At 38.8% G+C, this 20,798-nt stretch overlaps 1 protein-coding gene across 3 annotated transcripts in view; it reads right to left on the minus strand.

Annotated features, from left to right (window-relative positions):
- Nucleotides 1–20,798, minus strand: part of SBNO1 (strawberry notch homolog 1) — a 59,004-nt gene that overhangs the window by 33,611 nt on the left and 4,595 nt on the right. Inside the window, exons 2-10 of one of the 3 annotated variants that reach the window (XM_057526390.1) lie at nt 17,242–17,373; nt 16,612–16,716; nt 14,857–15,166; nt 10,660–10,760; nt 6,764–6,860; nt 5,222–5,382; nt 1,764–1,897; nt 1,485–1,575; nt 61–222 (exon numbers count right to left, since the gene is read on the minus strand). In XM_057526390.1, the coding sequence (XP_057382373.1) occupies nt 61–222; nt 1,485–1,575; nt 1,764–1,897; nt 5,222–5,382; nt 6,764–6,860; nt 10,660–10,760; nt 14,857–15,166; nt 16,612–16,716; nt 17,242–17,373 (1,293 nt within the window). Of the gene's footprint in view, nt 1–60; nt 223–1,484; nt 1,576–1,763; nt 1,898–5,221; nt 5,383–6,763; nt 6,861–10,659; nt 10,761–14,856; nt 15,170–16,611; nt 16,717–17,241; nt 17,374–20,798 lie in introns of all 3 variants that reach the window. The other 2 variants (XM_057526391.1, XM_057526389.1) reach the window with 2 other exon arrangements.

The raw sequence follows: 20,798 nt of genomic DNA on the forward strand, positions 1-20,798 counted from the left end.
GAATTCCTGTGTGTTAGATTTTGTGTCATTAAAAATTATAAAACTTGTTGCAAAGGATACCACTCCATCGAAGTCATCACCGCACCAATGTAGGAGTTGTTTTAACCTCGTTTTGTATTTACCACCAGACTGACTTTCACCAATGAGGGAAGAATAGGTAGCAAAAATCACACCCTTCTTCACACTCCCATTATGTTTGGAAGAAATTTTTCCATATTTAAACTAAAAAAGAAAAGAACAGAACTTAATAAATACACTTTTGTCTCAAATATTTATCCCACCCAGATTTCTACAGCAGGAAACTGGTGGTAGCATGATGGGCTTCAGGAAAGTCAAAGGACCTCTTAAGATCATACACAAAATTTCTCATACACATGTGTACACATGCACACACACAAACATGAACCCTCTCGTGTGTGTGTGTGTGTGTGTGTGTATATAACTTTAACGTACAAGGATCCAGTTTTCATCAAAGTCTCAAAAAAGTCTATAATCAAAAAAAGATTACAAACCAAACTCCCCAAGAAAAGGTCACAATATTCATTCTACAAATATTTATTGTGCATTTACTACATGCAAAGCACTGTAATTAAGATCTGAGGGATATATAAGAATTATGATTAATAGTTACTGTGGTCTTCCTCAATTATGCTGATTTAGAAATCAAAAATATTTCTAGATGCCCCTTACATGTTTTAGTTTTGAACTGTTAGTAGTCATTCAAGACACAGTACTTTACCAACAAACCACTCAGTAACCCTCACCCAAAAAAAGCCACTGATGGGCAAGGCAACAACACCGAAGCAACTTAGGACTCAACACTGAAGCAACTTAGGACTCACATGGAAAGTAGATTTACATTTACTTATTTTCAATGGGCTAGCAGGGAAGCACCTGCAGGAACTAGGTCTGTCTATTCTACCCATGTGACTCCAGGAATTGGTGCATAGTAGGAGGCCAATAAAGATTTGCTAAATGAATACTGAACTGTGCTTTCTAGATAATGAAACACATTTTCTTCCATTTGACAGAACTGTTTTAACATGAACACAGGTACGGGTATACAAGTCCACTGAATGTACAAGTATCTAAACCAGTCTCCAAACCACAATTCTCTGTATGATGCGACGGGCACACTACCTGTCCATATAGCTTTATCACACTGCACCTTTATACTCATAGTTATATGAGTTTCACCCATATACAGTAACTTCAGAAACAGACAAAAACAAACAAACGAAAAACCCTGAAGAGTGAGAGAATAAACTCCATAAAAACAGACAATGCCTATTTTGTTTGCCGCTACATAACCCTACCTGGCATATTATTTAACACTTAGTAATCCAAAAACCAACAATAGTGGCTAGCACTCACTATGCTTTCTGTGAAATAACTCATTTAATATTCTTAACAACCCTATTATTCCCATCTCACAGATAAGTCAATATTTATTGAATGACCAACTGAATAGAAAACTTTCATACCTTATTTAATGAATGGACCAAAATGTTTTTTGCTCCAATATCCCTCAAATCTCTTTCGGCATCATATTTTAAATCATTTGAAACACTGAACCTGCCACAAAAAAAGGGGTAAAGAAAAACACACAAATTAAATACAAATCCCATCATTCTAGCAATATTCAGGAATAAATAAACCCAGGCCTTGACACTTCAAAAAAATATACTTACTCATGAAGACCCATCCCCATATGCTGGATTATTCACAAACAAAAGCTTCCACAGCCAGTCTTTAGCACTTACCACAAAGCCCTTTTTCTACTCAACAAATAATTTTCATAGATGATTCCTGCTATTGTCCTTCCTTTTCCTACACCAGCACCATCACCTATTAAGAATCCAGCACGATCTCCATTTGGTAGGAATGTTTCATGTTGCTGAAAAAGAAAACGCTGGTAATTATCTATTCCTTTAGATATTTTGGTAATCAGTCTTTCATACCTTCTTTTAGTCATATATTAACATTCTCTGTTTTTATATAAATGGCATACAGTTGGCTTAGTGTGGATACTTTCTTTACTTAACTATACAGGCATACCTCATTTTATTGTGCTTCACTGTTACTGCACTTCAGGGGATACTGCATTTTTTACATATTGAAGGTTTGTGGCAACCCTGCATCAAGCAATTTTATTGGTGCCATTTTTCCAACAGCAGTTGGTCTTGTGTCTCTGAGTCACTCTTTGGTAATTCTCATACTATTTCAAACTTTTTCATTATTGTTATATTTGTTATTGTGATCTGTCATCAGTGATCTTTGATGTTACTATTTTAATTGTTTTGGGCTGCCATGAACCCGGCCCATATAAGATGGTGAACTTAATTAATAAATGTTGTGTGTATTGTGACTGCTCCACCGACTGACCATTTCCCCCATCTCTCTCTCTCCTTCGGCCTCCCTATTCCCTGAGACACAACAGTATTGAAATTAGACCAATTAATAACTCTACAATGGCTTCTTTAAGCATTCAAGTGAAAGGAAGAGCTGCACGTCTCTCACTTTAAATCAACAGCTAGAAATGATGACAACATAAGGAAGACATGTTGAAAGCCTAGACAAGCTGAATACCAGGCCTCTTGCTCCAAACAGCAAAGTTGTGAATGAAAAAAAAAAAGTTCTTAAAGGAAATTAAAAGTGCTACTTCAGGGGCTTCCCTGGTGGCGCAGTGGTTGAGAATCTGCCTGCCAATGCAGGGGACACGGGTTCGAGCCCTGGTCTGGGAAGATCCCACATGCCGCGGAGCAACTGGGCCCATGAGCCACAATTACTGAGCTTGTGCGTCTGGAGCCTGTGCTCTGCAACGAGAGGCCGCGATAATGAGAGGCCCACGCACCGCGATCAAGAGTGGCCCCCACTTGCCGCAACTAGAGAAAGCCCTCGCACAGAAACGAAGACCCAACACAGCCATAAATAAATAAATAAATAAACCCAAAGTTTAAAAAAAAAAAAGGTGCTACTTCAGTGAACAAACAATAAGAAAGCCAAACAGCCCTATTGCTGACGTGAAGAAACTTTTAGTGGTCTCAAAAGAAGATCAAACAAGCCATAATATTCCCTTAAGCCAAAGTCTAATCCAGAGCAAGGCCCTAACTCTCTTTAATTCTACGAAGGCTGAGAGAGGTGAGGAAGTTGCAGAAGAATTCTGAAGCTCGCAGAGGTTGGTTCATGAGGTTTAAGGAGTCATCTCCATAACATAATTGCAAGGTGAAGCAGCAAGTGCTGATGCAGAAGCTTCACCCAGTTACCCAGAAGATCCAGCTAAGATAATCGATAAGTGTGGCTACGTTAAACAACAGATTGTCAGTGCAGAGGAAACAGCCTTCTTTTGGAAGAAGATGTTATCTAGGACTTTCGTAGCTAGAGAGAAGAAGTCAATGTCGGGCTTCAAAGCTTCAGAGGACAGGCTGACTTATTAGGGGCTGATGCAGCTGGTGGCCTGAAGTTGAAGCCAATGCTCATTTCCCATTCCAAAAATCCTAGGGTCCTTAAGAATTATGCTCAATCTACGCTGCCTGTGCTCTACAAATGGAACAACAAGGCAGCACATCTGTTTACAACATGGTTTACTGAATATTTGAAACCCACTGTTGAGACCTACTGCTCAGAATGAAAGGTTCCTTTCAAAGTAATACCGCTCATTGACAATGCACCCAAGAGCTCTAATGGAGATGTACAACGAGATCAATGTCACTTTCATGCCTGCTTTGTAAAACAGCCTTTCTGCAGCCCACGGAGCTAAGAGTAATTTCGGCTTTCAAATCTTACTCTTTAAGAAACACATTTTGTAAGGCTGTAACTGCCATAGATAGTTGATTCCTCTAATGCACCTGGACAAAGTCAACTGAAAACCTTCCAGAAAAGGAATCACCCTTCTAGATGCCACTAAGAACATTCATGATTCATGGGAAGAGGTCAAAATATCAACATTAACAGGAGTTAACCCTCATGGATGACTTGGAGGGGTTCAAGACTTCAGTGGAGGAAGTAGATTCTTGAAATGGAAATCTACTCCTAATGAAGATGCTGTGAGGACTGTTGAAATGACAACAAAGGATTTAGAATATTACATAAACTTAGTTGATAAAGCAGTGGCAGAGTTTGAGAGGACTGACTCCAATTCTGAAAGAAGTTCTGTGGGTAAAATGCCATCAAACAGCACTGCATGCTACAGAGAAATCATTAGTGCAAGGAAGAGTGAATCAATGTGGCAAACTTCACTGTTGTCTTATTTTAAGAAACTGCCACAGCCCCTCCAGCCTTCAATAACCACCACTCTGATCATTTAGCAGCCATCAACACCAAGGCGAGACCTCCCACCAGCAAAAAGATTACAACTTGCTGAAGCCTCAGATGATGATTAGCATTTTTTAGCATTAAAGTATTTTTAAATTAATGTACTTTGTTTTTCTGAACATAATGCTATTGCACACTTAACAGACTACATTATAGTGTAAACACTAAGTTTTGCATGTACTGGGAAACCAAAAACTTCATGTGACTCATTTTATTGTGACATTTGCTTTACTGTGGTGGTCTGGAACCAAACCTGCCCTATCTCTGAGGTGTATTTTTTTCTTGCTACCCTCGTATGTAGCAGGTAATTAAAGTTAACAAATTGGTGAGTATTCTTCCATAATTTTTCAAGGACTGTACAATCAAATACAAACTTGTTTATAAAACAAATATGGGGGATGGTTGCCTATTTTACAAAAATGGAGTATTTCAGAAATCCTTTCAAGACAATTAACATAATATAAAAGCTGGTACAACACCCATATGGTAATACCAAAGGTTATTCAATCACTCCCCAAGGGTGTGAGCTTTCAAATCTTTTCTAGCTTTTAGCCACTGGGGGAAAAAAAGCTGCAACAAATAGCCTTATATATATATGTTCTTATCTAATAGTTCTATGAAACAGACTCCCATGGAATCGTTAGGTAAAAGGATATAGGTATTTTTAATTTTAATACATGTTCCCAGTGAATTCCAAAAAGGTTATGACAATTTATCATTTGCACTAGAAACACATTCCCCATATCCACACTACCCCTTTAATTTTCTAACACATAAAACTTCTATAAAAATCACATTCACAAGATTTTCATGCAAGGAAAACTTAACTTTGGATTAAAACAACTATACATTGTGAACTAAGAATAAAGATAAAAACTGTAATGTAGTTATAAATTATACAGCTTACCTGGGCTGCATATGTAATTGCCTCAAGCTGTAATGCTGATAACCAGCCATTATCAATGGTTTCTTCAGAAATAGACGTTTTGTACCAAACATCAGGAGGAGTAACACTGGATAAAGAACTAGTTTCAACTACAGCATCTGGGTGACGCAGGCCAATTTTTACTAAACAAAAATTTAAAAATACTTCATTTTAATTATTCTAAGTAATAACACTTCCCAGTCTTATCATAAGATATTGCAATATTTCTCCTCTGACAGAGAAAATATAATAATAAGTAACTATACATCCTGGGATCCTATATAAATTCACTGACTGATGGTAAAGTACTGTTTAAATTTGACTAAAATGACCTATTTATCAACTACCTATGGTTTAAATAGAGACTTGATTAAAAAGATCTAGAAAAATACCATCGCAGTTCATACCACCAGGTTCTCCAGTAGTAACAGAACATAATCCTAGATTAAGGCATCATTTTAAATAACCAGGAAAGTATGGGAATTTGGAATCCATACATAGTTGGTAAACAGAGATTTTTAGTTTAAGTGGTCTTATTGGTGACTTTTTATAGAAAGCCAGAGTATAGGAGAGAAAAATTCTAGCCATAGATTTTTTCCCATCTTATTACCCCCATAAAATGAAAAAGTGAAAAATTTACACAAAAACTAAAAATTATTAATTTTCAACTTAATACAGTGGCCACTAAAAAAATGAATCATGGTCATTACGGGAAAAAAAGGAAGCAATGGTGTTAATTTAAACCACTGAATTCGAATAGCGATTTTATTTTTAAGATTCCCATGTTTTTATAATTTGTTTTAGATAAGCTGTATAAACTATAAAGCTAAGATACGTGTTTACATTTCTGTAATTTACTATGATTTTATAATCACTGCTGAAATGAGCAAAATTAACTTGAAAGGAAAAAGCCTTTTCACTTGTGGTTTTAAAAGACTTCAGTCCAAAGCAAAGCTCTAAATTTGTGTAGGAAAATTAAAAAACTCACAGAGGGCTTCCCTGGTGGCGCAGTGGTTGAGAATCTGCCTGCTAATGCAGGGGACACGGGTTCGAGCCCTGGTCTGGGAAGATCCCACATGCCACGGAGCAGCTGGGCCCGTGAGCCACAACTGCTGAGCCTGTGCGTCTGGAGCCTGTGCCCCGCAACGGGAGGGGCCACGATAGTGAAAGGCCCGCGCACCGCGATGAAGAGCGGTCCCCGCACCGCGATGAAGAGCGGTCCCCACTTGCCGTAACCAGAGAAAGCCCTAGCATGAACCGAAGACCCAACACAGCCAAAAATAAATAAAATAAATAAATAAAGTAGCTATAAAAAAAAAAAAAAAAAAAAAACTCACAGAATTTTCATGTAGCTATTTTAAAACATATTATAGTTTAAAACATACTACAAAGCTCACACTTATCAAATCCTGAGGTACCCAACATGGATAGATCTTAATACATAATAATGTATGCGGGAAAGTTTTTTAAGTTCAAAAGGAACCCAGAAGTCTTTCATTATTTTGACAAATCCCAAAGACATACATTTTATTGGCATATACTCTGCATAGGTTTCCGCATGACCCATTTCTTCTTCATCTTCTTCCTCTGGTTCATCTTCCTCTTTCACAACAGGGACCTTCTGTAACAGAGAGAGCAAAATTAACTAAGTCCAGAAACTGGAGGCCCAGCCAACACACAGAAAAACTCTTCTGTAGGAATACCCATTATCTTCAATCCTGGAAACAGGACATACCACTACTATATTCCCTAATATCTGGGTCAGAGTCTGTGGTTTCCCTGCTCCTCCAAAGATAAGCACAGATAATCCATGACCTGCTCTCATCGCAAACACACAAATGGGTCACCACAGGGCTCCACCACCTTCTCAAACTACTTTCCCCTTCAATATTGCCTGCCAGCCTCCCTGATGCCCAGAAGTCTAACCTCCAGTCCTCACTCTTCATTGCAGTTCCAGGAATAGAAAGAACAAGGGGTTTGGAGAGAAAAGGTGGATGAGTCCCAGCAGCACATCCTACAATCTCACGGACAGGAACTCTCTTTAAGTCTCACATCCCACCCTCTTCTCAGTTCACCTTCATTTGTTTCTTTCCCTTAGATCCTAAAACCAAAACCCCAGAAAACTCTGGAGTTTAAAGGTTCTTCTAAAAGACAGAGAATTTACTTCAGACATCTGTGTCTCCACAGACACAACAATCATACAGAATCCTATATCACCTACTCTCCAAACTTCAGCGCATCTGAGAATAAAATGAGGAGTTATTAGTAACTACACCAGGAAAACAGCAGTAAACCCAGACTGCCCCAGGCAAAGTGAGTGAACAGTCAATATAGTCATGTTACCTTGTGTTTCTCTACAGAATCTTAAAGGGGTAGAGGGAGGGAGGAATAGGGGAATAAGAAGTGCCTGAAAAAGCTGCTTTTCACTACCAGTAAACCATAAAGGGAAGCTCTTTATTAATGTGGGCTTGATCAAGGAAGAGTGTAGGGAAGAAGCTGTGGGACCCAGTATACCAAGGAAGGGAGGAGAAGGACAAAGAGAAAACCCAGTCAGGACCTACAGGTAAAGGACAACATGGCATTAAAATGTAACATCAGGGCTTCCCTGGTGGCGCAGTGGTTAAGAATCCGCCTGCCAATGCAGGGGACATGGGTTCGAGCCCTGGTCCGGGAAGATCCCACATGCTGCGGAGCAACTAAGCCCGTGCGCCACAACTACTGAGCTTGCGCTCTAGAGTCTGCGAGCCACAACTACTGAGCCCACGTGCCACAACTACTGAAGCCCGCACACCTAGAGCCCGTGCTCCGCAACAAGAGAAGCCACCGCAACGAGAAGCCCGCACACCACAACGAAGAGTAGCCCCCGCTCGCTGCAACTAGAGAAAGCCCATGCACAGCAACGAAGACCCAATGCAGCCAAAAATAAAATAAATAAAATATTTATTTTAAAAACAAATAAATAAATAAATAAAAAGTAAGGTCAGGCTCCTCTTTTATTTTTATTTTACTTATTTATTTTTATTTAGTCTAGAGCAGCATATGGCATACAGATGGCTCAGTAAATGTGGGAAAGAAAAGGGAGATGTGAGATAAACATCCAGCCATCAACCCATGGAGTCCTTAGAAAAAAATCCAAAGAAACTCTGAATGTTCTCAGAAAGTATGCCAAAATAAAACCCAGTTTCAGAAATAAGAGATGAAATGGAGCTGGCCAGAGAAACAGATCCAGACCCCACTTCTGCTGTTATCTGTGTAGCCTTGGGCAAATTACTTACATTCTGAGTCCTCCCCATCCCCCTTTGCACCTTTTCCTCATCTGTAAAATAGGAATGCGCCCTATGCTAAATGACCAGCCACCTTTCTCCCTATACCTTGTCTTTCCCTACCTTTAAAAAAAATATACCGCAGGTATATAATTGGAGGATTAGTTGGTAACACAATACGGTCACAAAATCCAAGGACCAGACAAGTAATATGTCTAAGCCACCTGGATGTAAAATGGCAACTGACACCAAGCTTAGGGTCAAGGAGATAAATGAAGGAGAGGGAGACTGTGGTACATGGGGAATGTGTGACCAACACACAAAGTAGATGTTCACTACTCAACTCTAGGCGTGTTAACACGAGGTGGGGAATGTGGGCCCAGGATTGTCAGGTACTCCTATTTCTCAAGAGAACCTGGAAATCAGCATTTTTATGTGTTTGTAACACATTAAAAAATTTTCAAAATAATGTGGAGGCCAAACAAAACACCTGTCAATTGGTTTTCATCCACAGGCTACCAGTTTGCACTCTGTTAGATGTCTCTTAACTGCTAGGACAACATAGAACTTTGGGCATGTTATGGGCAACAGGGGCTGGACTGGGAACTTGAGCACTAAATAATCTTAAAGAAAAATGCATTCTTATTTTCCAAAAATCAACTTCCAAGTAAGCTGCTGGCACTCAACTGTTAAGTAAACTGATACTGCCAACACTTGTTCTCCTGGTCCCCGTTCAAAACCTCAGGCACAGGTTGCTTTGCTGTCTCTCCAAGTCCATATTTCATTCCCAGTCTTACCAATCCTCTGGAATCATTATGTGCAGTCCCCTCTTACTTTCTTCCTTTTTTCCTTTCCAATCACCTTTGCAATCCCTAAAGTTTAGTTCCTTATCACTTCCCTTCTGGATTACTTAACCAACCTCTTAACCTGTCTCTTCTTCCCAACCCATCCTGAGTCACTAATAGGTCCCTCTACTTCCAGTAGCCCTCACTGGTGCTGCCCCAAGTCCCAAGTCCATCAAATTCAATTCAGGACCCTCCACAGAGCCCCCAATCAACCATTCCAATTTCTTCCTGCAAGCCAAGTATCCTAAGCATATAGCTACCACCTCCTCTGTGCCTATTAATGCTGTAGCTCCCTTCCTAAAATGCCCTCTCAAAGTCTCTCCAGACTCGACACCCAAACTCCACGACATCTCCTCATAAAATGAAGTCCTGGGCTTCCCTGGTGGCGCAGTGGTTAAGAATCTGCCTGCCAATGCAGGGGACACGGGTTCGATCCCTGGCCTGGGAAGACCTCACATGCCGCGGAGCAACTGAGCCCGTGCGCCACAACTACTGAGCCTGCACTCTAGAGACTGTGCTCTGCAACAAGAGAAGCCACGACAGTGAGAAGCCTGCGCACCACAATGAAGAGTAACCCCCATTCACCGCAACTAGAGAAAATGCATGCGCAGCAACGAAAACCCAACACAGCCAAAAATAAAAACAAATAAATAAATAAAATTAAAAAAAAAAAAAAAAAGTGAAGTCCTCCCAGGCCATCTGAGTCTCATCTTCCTACAAACTCATAAGCCCTATTGCGAGCATCATTATTTACCTCTTGCTGTACCTTATATTACTACTTAAACCATGTGGTGTTAATTATATGTTTATTAAAATGGGGAGCCAGAAACCCACCACACAGAGGCAGGGTTATACACTGCGTAATTATTAAATGCACGCACAGAATCAATTTAACTGAAGCATATAGCATTTCCAAAATGTAAAAAAAATGTTAACATATAATTTACTCACAACTAAACCATTATATGATCTGACATCCCATAACCAGCTATATAATAAGGCTCAATCCTAAAATGAACATAATTATCAAATACTTTTGGTTAACTCCACATTATCCTTTTTACTTATCAGATGAAATTCACAACAGAAAAGTGTCAGTACTTTGTATAATACTCTATCCTATCAAATATGTATGTTATAATCACCTTGTTTAGCATATATTAATTTATTCCAGTGAGGTTTAATGCTTGTTCATTAGTTTATGTGGCTGAGAAGCTCCCCTTCACGCCAAAAAAAAGTTTTCTGAGAGCTACACTTAGCCATGTGTACTTTCATACCACACAAAAATACAGATACAGCTTTTGAAACTCACCATGGTCGGGGAAAAACTCCTCATTTTCATGTCATTTATCCATATTCTTGCTACTTCTTTATTAGAAGACTCTTTCTTTACTGTGCCATTGCTTACATCAGCTGAGGGGGAGAGATAATTTACATTTTGAACAAAATATCTATTTTCCTACAGTTTTTAAAAAGTTCAGTGAAGTTTACCCACTTCACAAACCAAAGAATACCAATCTCTTATCTCTAACTTAAATTAAGCATAAGGATAAAAATATTCAAGCTATATGTCATTATGGAGGTAAGAATTAACATTAGAAAACAACTTAAAAGGAAACATGTGCACAGGAAATTTGAAAACTATTTTATCAAAAAGACACCTTAACCAGAACACTATTTGGCAGTTTATTTCAAAACAATTACCCACAGCCAGCATTACTCTGAGACACTTCACTTGGCACAAAACCTGGTATTATCACCAAGATAGAATCAATCTCACCTGATCTGGTGGTACTTACTAACTTTCAAGGCAAAATAATTATTTCTGGAAGGGAAAAAAAAAAGTTTGGGAACTCTACTGTCTTCCCTCAGAATAAAGATCCAAAGAATGAATCTGTTCTTCTATATCAGTGGTTTGCAAACTCTTTTTAGATATAGCACAAGAACCTCTCCATCAAAGTATCAATCAAAGTAGAACTACTGGGCTTCCCTGGCGGCACAGTGGTTAAGAATCTGCCTGCGAATGCAGGGGACACGAGTTCGAGCCCTGGTCCGGGAAGATGCTACATGCCGCGGAGCAGCTAAGCCCATGAGCCACAACTACTGAGCCTGCGCTCTAGAGCCCACGAGCCACAACTACTGAAGCCCGCACACCTAGAGCCCGTGCTCTGCAACAAGAGAAGCCACAGCAATGAGAAGCCCGCGCGCCGCAACAAAGAGTAGCTCCCACTCGCCACAACTAGAGAAAGCCTGTGCGCAGCAACGAAGACCCAATAGAACCAAAAATTAGTAATTAATTAATTAATTTTAAAAAAAAAAGTAGAACTACTTGGTTGAGAAGTTCTGAGCCCCTGTAACTAGCCTCCATCCTCCAAGTATACCTGAAGCACTCCCAGTACCTGGTATTCTTGCAATCACAGTGTGAAAATTACACCAGGAGAACGGATTATCACCTTATGTATTCTACCAAAAGATAGGGAGTATTTGGGTGGCCTGTCACTTGGGACTACAAAATGGCTGGGATTAAAGTGTTAGCAAAATAAGGAAGCTGGTACAGAGATAATAAATTTACTTGGGAGCACAGATCTGTTTAATATAACTGTGGGAGAGCCACTGAACAGTTCATAGAAAGAGTTACACGACTGGAGCTCAACTGAGAGATCAGAATCCAAAGAGCAACCTGAAGGGCTAAGGGCTCCAAAAGGGGCAGAGAACATGCAGGGAATTCCCTGGTGGTCCAGTGGTTAGGACTCCATGCTTTCACTGCCGCTGAGGGCCTGGGTTCAATCTCTGGTTGGGGAACTAAGATCCCACAAGCCATGCGGGGCGGCCAAAAAAAAAAAAAAAGAGAGAGAGAGAGAACATGCAAAACCTCGCTCTCTGCAGTTTCATAGTTTTAACATTCTTCCCTTTCAGTAAAAAGATGACCCTCTCCTACAACACAAAAGTTAGTTTATCTTTGGCATTCACTTACCATGTTTCTTTTTCAGCCCTGGTCTAGTCTGACAGTTTCTCAGCCTTCCACAGAAGGATGGCCTTGACTTGCAGTCTTCTGTCTTTTAAGAAGTGTTACATTGGATGTGGGAGATGTTACTGTACTAGATGTTACTCGGTCAGTGCCAAAGCTGTTCTGTTTTGCTCTCTAAACTCTTTCCTCACGATGACACAGCAGCAGTCTTTCTCCTCATTAAGTCCAAAGACTTTAATGAAAAGCAGCTTCTACTAACTGCTGATCACCCCTAAGTCTCCCAGGAGCCATTCCAGATGCTGTCCTGCACCTCAGCTAGGTCAGGGCCGTGGTCCTGCTCTCCATGGCAGAGAATGGAAATCAACCCTGAGACAGTTAAAATGATTTCTCAATGGGCATCTAGCTGCCAGGCTCCAGTCAGTTCAGGACAATAACCTTAAGAGTAAAACTACAGCCATAAGGCACAAAGGTATGGACTCAAAGATTAGATTATCTGGTATTTTTAATTGCATTTGTCACTGAAGACAAAGTTAGTTCCGCATCACCTACAAACACTCCTTGCTCATTCCTTTAGAATGCCCCAGCCCTCTACTTTATTATTATTTTTTAAATATTTATTTATTTATTTGGCTGAGCCAGGTCTTAGTTGCGGCATGCAGGATCTTCGTTGTTGGGTGCGGGATCTTTAGTTGTGGCACGCGGGATCTAGTTCCATGACCAGGGATTGAACCCAGGTCCCCTGCATTGGGAGTGCAGTCTTAACCACTGGACCACCAGTGAAGTCCCTGGCCCTCTACTCTATAAACACAAGCACATTAGAACTTCCCAGCAATCAATTCTGCTACAAAATATATCGGGTGTTAAAACTTATCTCTCTCAATTGGAAAAATAAAGCAGCTGTTTGGAAGGAGGAACTCTCTATTCAATACCCAGCACCTCATTCCAAGAGCCCAGTGAGATGTTATGTATTAGTATAAATCACCAGGCAGGGAGTCAAATACTATTTAGCTCAATGGAAAAAAGAAGGAAAGAATATCCCTCTTAAGAGTTCACATTTTGGGAATTCCCTGGCGGTCCAGTGGTGAGGACTCGGCGCTTTCACTGACGAGGCCCAGGTTCAACCCCTGGTCAGGAAACTAAGATCCTGTAAGCCGAGTGGCACAGCCAAAAAAGAAAAAAAAGAGTTCACATTTTTCAGTTTCTAAAACTATACTACTAAAATTTGATATAGCCAAAGTTTAAAAAAAAATTCTATTTTACCCTTAAAATTACCTTACTACACTAAATACAAAGCTTCCTCTAAGCATTCCACTTAAATACAACCTATTCCTGCCCCATATTCCATTTTCCATTTTTCTCCACGTGCCTACCCCTAACATACTATATACTTTATTTATTTTGTTTATTGTCTGTTTTTCTCCACTCAGATGCAAGCTCTATGAGGGCAGAGATTTCAACAGTTTTCTTCCCAGCCATAGTCTCAGAATCCTAGAACAGGGACTTCCCTGGTGGTCCAGTGGTTAAGATTCAGGGCTCCCACTGCAGGGGGCATGGGTTCGATCCCTGGTCAAGGCACTAAGATCCCACATGCCTCACAGTGTGGCAATTAATAAATAAATAAATATCTGTTGAATATATGAGCAATAAAAAAGCCACTCCAGAGAAGAAAAATTAACTGTAAAATTTACATTCTTTATGCATAAATGAATTCCTAAAAAAGAGTGATCAAACCACTGTTGAGCTTTTTCTCTTTAGATCTAAACCTACACTTAAAGCATTATGGATTAGCTAGTGGTAATGGTTGCACAACTCTGTGAATATACTAAAATCCACTGAATTGTACCCCTTTAAAAGGTACAATGGTATGTGAATTATATCAGTAAAGCTATTATTAAAGAAGTATTTTGAGTGATCACTCTTCAAAGAAAATATAGTGAATTACTATTCATTTTCATTACAATGAAAGTTTATATATTTTAAAAGAAAACTTACTAAAAAACACGACTACCGACATACAATGAAGCTAATGACAAGCAAAATCATAAAACTGTAAGAGTTAAAGTAGTGAAGTATCAGTTTAAAGCCCATTACACCTCAAGCATGGTCCAAGGACCACCAGCAACAGCACCTCTAAAAAGCGTGTCAGAAATGCAGAATCTTGGTCCCCATCCCAGATCTATTGAATCTGATTCTGTTTTTATACAAAGATCCCCAAGTGACTCACAGTTATAAAGCTTGAAAAGCACTGATTTAAATGACTGAGAAAAATGTTAACCAGTTATTCACAATTTATAAAACTGAGATCTCATGGTGTTCACGTAGCCACTTGATAATTCCACACTTCATTTTAAAGCTTAAGGCTAAGGCTTCTAAATTTTTGCTTCCCTTGAATTGCATAAATACTGTTAAGTCCACAGAGTCATGCAGATATCATCTCCTGTCATGACTACTTCTTTTAAGACCTAAGCAAACCCTTAAAAACACACTGACATATCTTAACGAAGGCAAGCAGTTGACACTATTGAAAACAAAAAGACTTACTAGCTGCTGTTGCAACTGGCTGAGCAATATTAGCCGGTGGCTTCAGTTTCATGAGTTCGTTCAGACTATTATTTTTTAGTAGGTCCTTCAGTTGAACCTGGTCTTTTGAAGGTGCAGAGGTCATGGCATTTCGTGCTGCTGGTGCTGAGACTGAAGGACGTGTGTTTGCAGTAGTCTGAATGAACTTTGTTAAAGTGATGGTTTGCCTATTCGTGGTTACAGGTGGTGTTTTAGTCATTACAATTGTAGATCCCAAAGTCGGAAGCTGATTTATTTGATTCAGCACAAATGTTGTAGTAGATGGAGGCTGCTGCTAGAAAAGAAAACCATATACATCACACCTGTGAAAAATTCTTTATTCTCTAATGCAACCCATATCCACAAACACAATAGGCCATTTAAAACTCTAAAACTGACTTATTAAGAATCTTACCCAACCACTGGCACTTTGGTTCTAATAAATATCATTAGATATAAACTACCTAGTTAAAATACACTATTTGAGAAAAAGAAGGTACAGTAGTAATGTTGGGGGCAGCAAGCATAAAATGAGAGTATCCTAAGCAAGCTGTGATGTATAGTCACCCTACATAACACAAGGACTAGGAACATAATTTCTAATCCCAGCACTGCCCCCAACTAATAAGATAACCTTAGACAAATCACTTTACCTTTGGAGGCCCGGGCTCTCTGATGACCATTTTCCATTTCTAACATTCTACGATTCCTGTCCAATGCTTTGTCTGCTATCATACAGACTATACTAACGTTTAACTTAATAAGATAAGACCACCAAGCAGAGTTTTAAATTCCTATGCCCCATGAATGATCCACCCAGGTAAATTACAAATATCAGTGATAATGCGGATGCTTCCTTTGAGCCTAAGGCAAAGCTACATAGCATTTTATTTTTATAGTTGTGGGGTGGGAGTTAGGAGTTGGACAAAAATGAAAAAAAAAGTCAAGATTTGAGGATAACAAATGTCTGTGACTTCAACCAACTAAAGTACAACACAGGTATTTTTATAAATTTAAGTCTATTTCTACTTCCTTCCCCCTTCAAATTATTTATTTCTCCATGACTTCTCTAACAAGAATCTTCTAGATTACTATTAATTTTAAATGTAACTCTCAACAATAATTTATCAAAAGTTATCAAATTTTAACCAGTCTAATAATTTTATACCACTAGACCTTAAATTAATAATTGCTATGCGTAGGGAGTTTCCTGTGGCCTACTGGTTAGGATTCAGGGCTTTCACTGCCATGGCCTGGGTTCAATCCCTGGTTGGGGAACTGAGATCCCACAAGCCGTGCAGCCCAGCCTACAGTAACAACAGCAACAACGAAAACTGCTATGTTTAAAGCAAGGTCAGTGGAACTCTACATTTAAAGCACAATAACAATCACATAAAAATTATATATACCAATGGACAAAAGCTGAAATAAACAAGTAAAAATGAAAAGTGTAGTGGGTTAACATGTAGTTCATCTTTACTTCATGAATTTTCTATCACTTGCAATAAATAACCTAAAAAAATGGGGGTTTTTTTCCCCCTAATCTTTTGATCAACATAACTACCAGAAGAGTGAAAGAAACGTTTTATAAAGTAGGAGGTGAGAGTAGATAGAATACTGGGAAAAAAGTAGCAAAAAGCAGAACTAGTGAAATAAAACTACTTCATATTAAAGGTTATTTTCTTACTACAACCCTGAACTATTTTCATAGTAATGCCAAATCTAAATAATTCTTACCCTAACATTTAATAGTGCTGGAGTAGGTAGCGTCTCTGGTTCTTGTTTAACAGGAACTGCTGCTTCAGTCTCCAAACCTAGTTCTAATGCACTAAGTGGCACTGACTGGAGAGAAAACAACATCAGAGAAAGAAATAAAGAATGACGGCAGTGAATTCTGTTTCAAGAACAAGAGATGTATTTATTTTATTAAAATAAAAAAATTTTTCAAGCTTTACATTCAAATGGAATGTAAAATCACTGATACCAGGTATAAAATAACAATCTTTGCAAGCATAACATCTTCACTAAACTACGCTAACACCAGAATCTTATTTTTGCTTTCAGAGAATGTGTATAGTGAAACCTCAGAAAAATATTCCTATAAAGTACAAAGACAAATATCGAGATTAGTGATCCTCCCGCAATAACTCTAAGCAATTCATCTCTTACGTTATATATCAAAGCAGAAAATAATGTCTTGATTTTCACTGCCAAGTATTTTCCACTTTGTGAATAAAGACTAATACTCAACATAAAAGTAATATTCACATGCATATTTAAAATGAAGGCTTAACAATACCTATTTCTATAATAGAAAATAAAATTTTAAAAAACTCACTTTTTACAGAGGCTTTGGAAAACTCTTACCTGCTGTATGGGAGGGGTAGGTGTTGGAGTTGCAAGCCCCGCATCTCCACCATCAATATCAAAGAGGTCATTCGGACTAATTCCACTCTCGCTCAAAGCAGCAAGCAGTAAATCTTGCCCTGGCTCCACCATCTTTAGAACAAAATATTAAATATTAACATAAAAAACTTAAAATGACAATTAACTCTCTTCTAAATATAAACCAACATTTTCTACCAGATCCATTCATTCAATATTTATGAAGAACCTGCTACACAGCAGGCAAAAAAAGGATGAAAGAGAAATAGTCTCTGATCCCAAGAAATTCACATTAAGATGGAAAGGAAAGAAAAGTATGTAAATCACAGAAAGAGTATACGTTACAAAATGCCGTGGGAACAGAGAAGGAAATGCTGAATTCACCTGGGGAGAGAGATTACAAAGATGACAATGGAGCCAATTCTCAGGTAAGAAATTGCCAGGTAGACAAGGATCTTCTGGATAGTGCATTCAAACTTATGGGGGCACGAATGATGCTGGCACTCTAAGAAAGATGGCTGGAGTAGTTCAACATGGGTACGGAAGCTCAGAACAGAAATACGAGGTTCAAAAAAAAAAAAAATACGAGGTTCACAAAGGTGATGGCAAGAGACGAAGAAGTTTGCCCACAGCTCTGAATACCATGCTAGAGAGCTCATTTAATCCTGTGAGGATCAGGGGTCACTAAAGCGTTTTCAGATAGAGGACTGCAAGACATAGTCAGATTTGTGACTTAGAAAAATTACTCCACAGCAGTGTGGAAGCAAACTGAGACTGGGTAGAGTAAGACCAAGGCAGGGAGACATCTTAGGAAACTGCTACAGCAGATCAGGAAAAAGATGATGTGCTATAACAGTAAGATGTAAACAGAAAGAAAGGGGAATGGATTCCAAAATATTTAAGAAGGAGAATCCATAAGACTAAGTTAAAATAAAAGCTCAAAATGGAAGGGAGAACATGAAACACACACAAAAAAGCATGAGTTGATGGATAATTAGAGTTAAGCCACCAAGAGAAAATGAAAAAGGTTGAGCCCAGGAGACCTAAAAGATGAGATATATGGAGTTTAGGGGGAAAAATGCCTAATTCGAGCAGGCAAATACACCTTCAGTTGGGGTTTTCCAACTGTACTCACAGGAGCCAAATCAAAGTATTCTACCACTAAGATAGATTTTTATCCATTTTGTAGGGAAAAAAAAGTTTAACAGAGCTTTCTTAATTTTAACTTTTCTCATTAATTTATCTGAAATAACCAATTTATATACACAAACATAATTATGAGAAATCTGACTACTTGTTTTTCTCAAAGAACTAATTTCACATTACATATATACTAATTTTCAGCTAATCCGTTTATTCTCAGACTGTGCAACGCAATTAAATGTTTCATTATGTCCTACAAAAAAAAAGTTGTTAGCCAAGAATACCATGACCACGACTTCCCAACATGCAAGAACCACTGTTTTAGATGAAAGCAGGACATTTCATAGAGAAATTCTCTACTAGGTAGGTCTACGTCGCTTGTACATCATTTACAAAGATGTTCTAAAGGAAATACGAGTGAGTTTAAGGTGGAAACCACAGACATCCAGAAATGAAACGAAGGGCAGACCCACTGTTTAAAGGATGAGAGGAAGGATAGCCCAAAGGAGATTTCCCCAAAATTTTTCAGAGAAAAGAAAAGAAGTCTAAGGAAGAAAGCATTTTGAGCAGATGGGAAGGGAAGGGAACTGACAGTGACTAAGTATCTTGTACAAGCCTGGCACAGTGTCAGGCTCTTCATGTCCATCACTAGCCCATGACAACCCTGAGCAAGATAAATATTATAATTCTAGAAATGAAACTGAGGCTCAAAAAGCTTAAATTACCTGCCCAAGGTCACACCCAGATCTAGACTGTTCAAATTCCCAAAGCCCACGCATTCTCTTTCCAATGAGTAGATCAAGAAGTCAATATTGGTAACCTGTGAAGTTTCAATACTTAACTTTGGAATAAACGCCTGTCTGAGATTAAAACTGGAAAGGGGAGAATTAGTATTAAACAACAAGATGGAAATAGTATGAAAGAACCAGATGACAGAGGAGACAAGGAGAAATGTCACAATATGGGTTTAATATAAAATTGATCCATTCTGGGGCTTCCCTGGTGGCGCAGGGGTTAAGAATTCGCCTGCCAATGCAGGGGACATGGGTTCGAGCCCTGGTCCAGGAATATCCCACATACCGCGGAGCAGCTAAGCCCATGCACCACAACTACTGAGCCTGCGCTCTAGAGCCCGTGAGCCACAACTACTGAGCCCACATGCCACAACTACTGAAGCCCATGTGCCTAGAACCCATGCTCTGCAACAAGAGAAGCCACAGCAATGAGAAGCCCACGCACCACAACGAAAAGTAGCCCCCACTCACCACAACTAGAGAAAGCCTGCACACAGCAACAAAGACCCAACACAGCCAAAAATAAATAAATAAAATAAATAAATTTATTTTTTAAAAAAGTTGATCCATTTTTCTAGTACATAGTTGACCACACTTTACAAGCTACTATCCTAGTACATAGTACAAATATGTACCAAGAGAGCAAACCAACGCTTTAAAAACATTTTCAATCTATAAAATACTTCATTAGGACCAATGACCTATGGGAATACAGGGTCTTAGCCCACTTGCTATGGCTAATTTTGACCTAGACTAATAATTCCTGAAACTATCAAAATGTCATCTTTTTTAAAGTAAATATTGGAAATAATTATTTACATTTGAAACAAAAGCACATTCTTTTAAACCAATGATTCCTAAACTACAGACCACAGAAAGCTTGGAGGCCGAGGGATCCATTAATCCATGTGTTACTGAATTCACGAGAGCTTTCTGAAATATATTTTCTGAACAATTAGCATTATAAGTACAAAAATATCATGCAAGAGAGTTATTTGGGGAATAAACTTGTTGGAGTCCATATAAGAAATGATGGCCACAGTTATAAGTAACATTATCAGTGACCTACTCAAAATGCATAGGAATCACAATTTGAGACCCTCTGATCTGAGCAGTGACCTAGTACTGACGATGCCTGTAAGAGACATTGTCTTTTACGAGCTATTAATGAAAGAGATTTTAATTTTATATACATATTATACACAAATAAAATCTAGGGATCCTTTCTCTCAAGCCAATTGGGCACAAATTCCCTACTTGCACTTTTTTTTGCATGAGAAGTGGGGAGGGGATAGAGAGGACACATCTATGCCATTCTCTCTAACTCCATTAAGCAAAACCCTTAATATTTAATCATATTCCTATTCTGAAACTATCAATATTACAGACTCACAGAATTTCAGTGCTCAAGCTGACAGAGCCCCTAAAAGGTTATATTATGCAACCTTCCCCACATTTTACAAACAAGTAAGATTTATTCCGGAGAGGGAAAAAGCATTTTCACTTTGAACCCACTAAGTATAATGTAAACACAAGCACTGTTAGGTGCAAAAGAACTGCTAACTACTAACCACAGAGTGATTCTATCTCAAACAATGGACA

This window comes from Balaenoptera acutorostrata, chromosome 13 (assembly GCF_949987535.1).
Source record: "Balaenoptera acutorostrata chromosome 13, mBalAcu1.1, whole genome shotgun sequence".
NCBI classification, from domain to species: Eukaryota; Metazoa; Chordata; class Mammalia; order Artiodactyla; family Balaenopteridae; genus Balaenoptera; species Balaenoptera acutorostrata.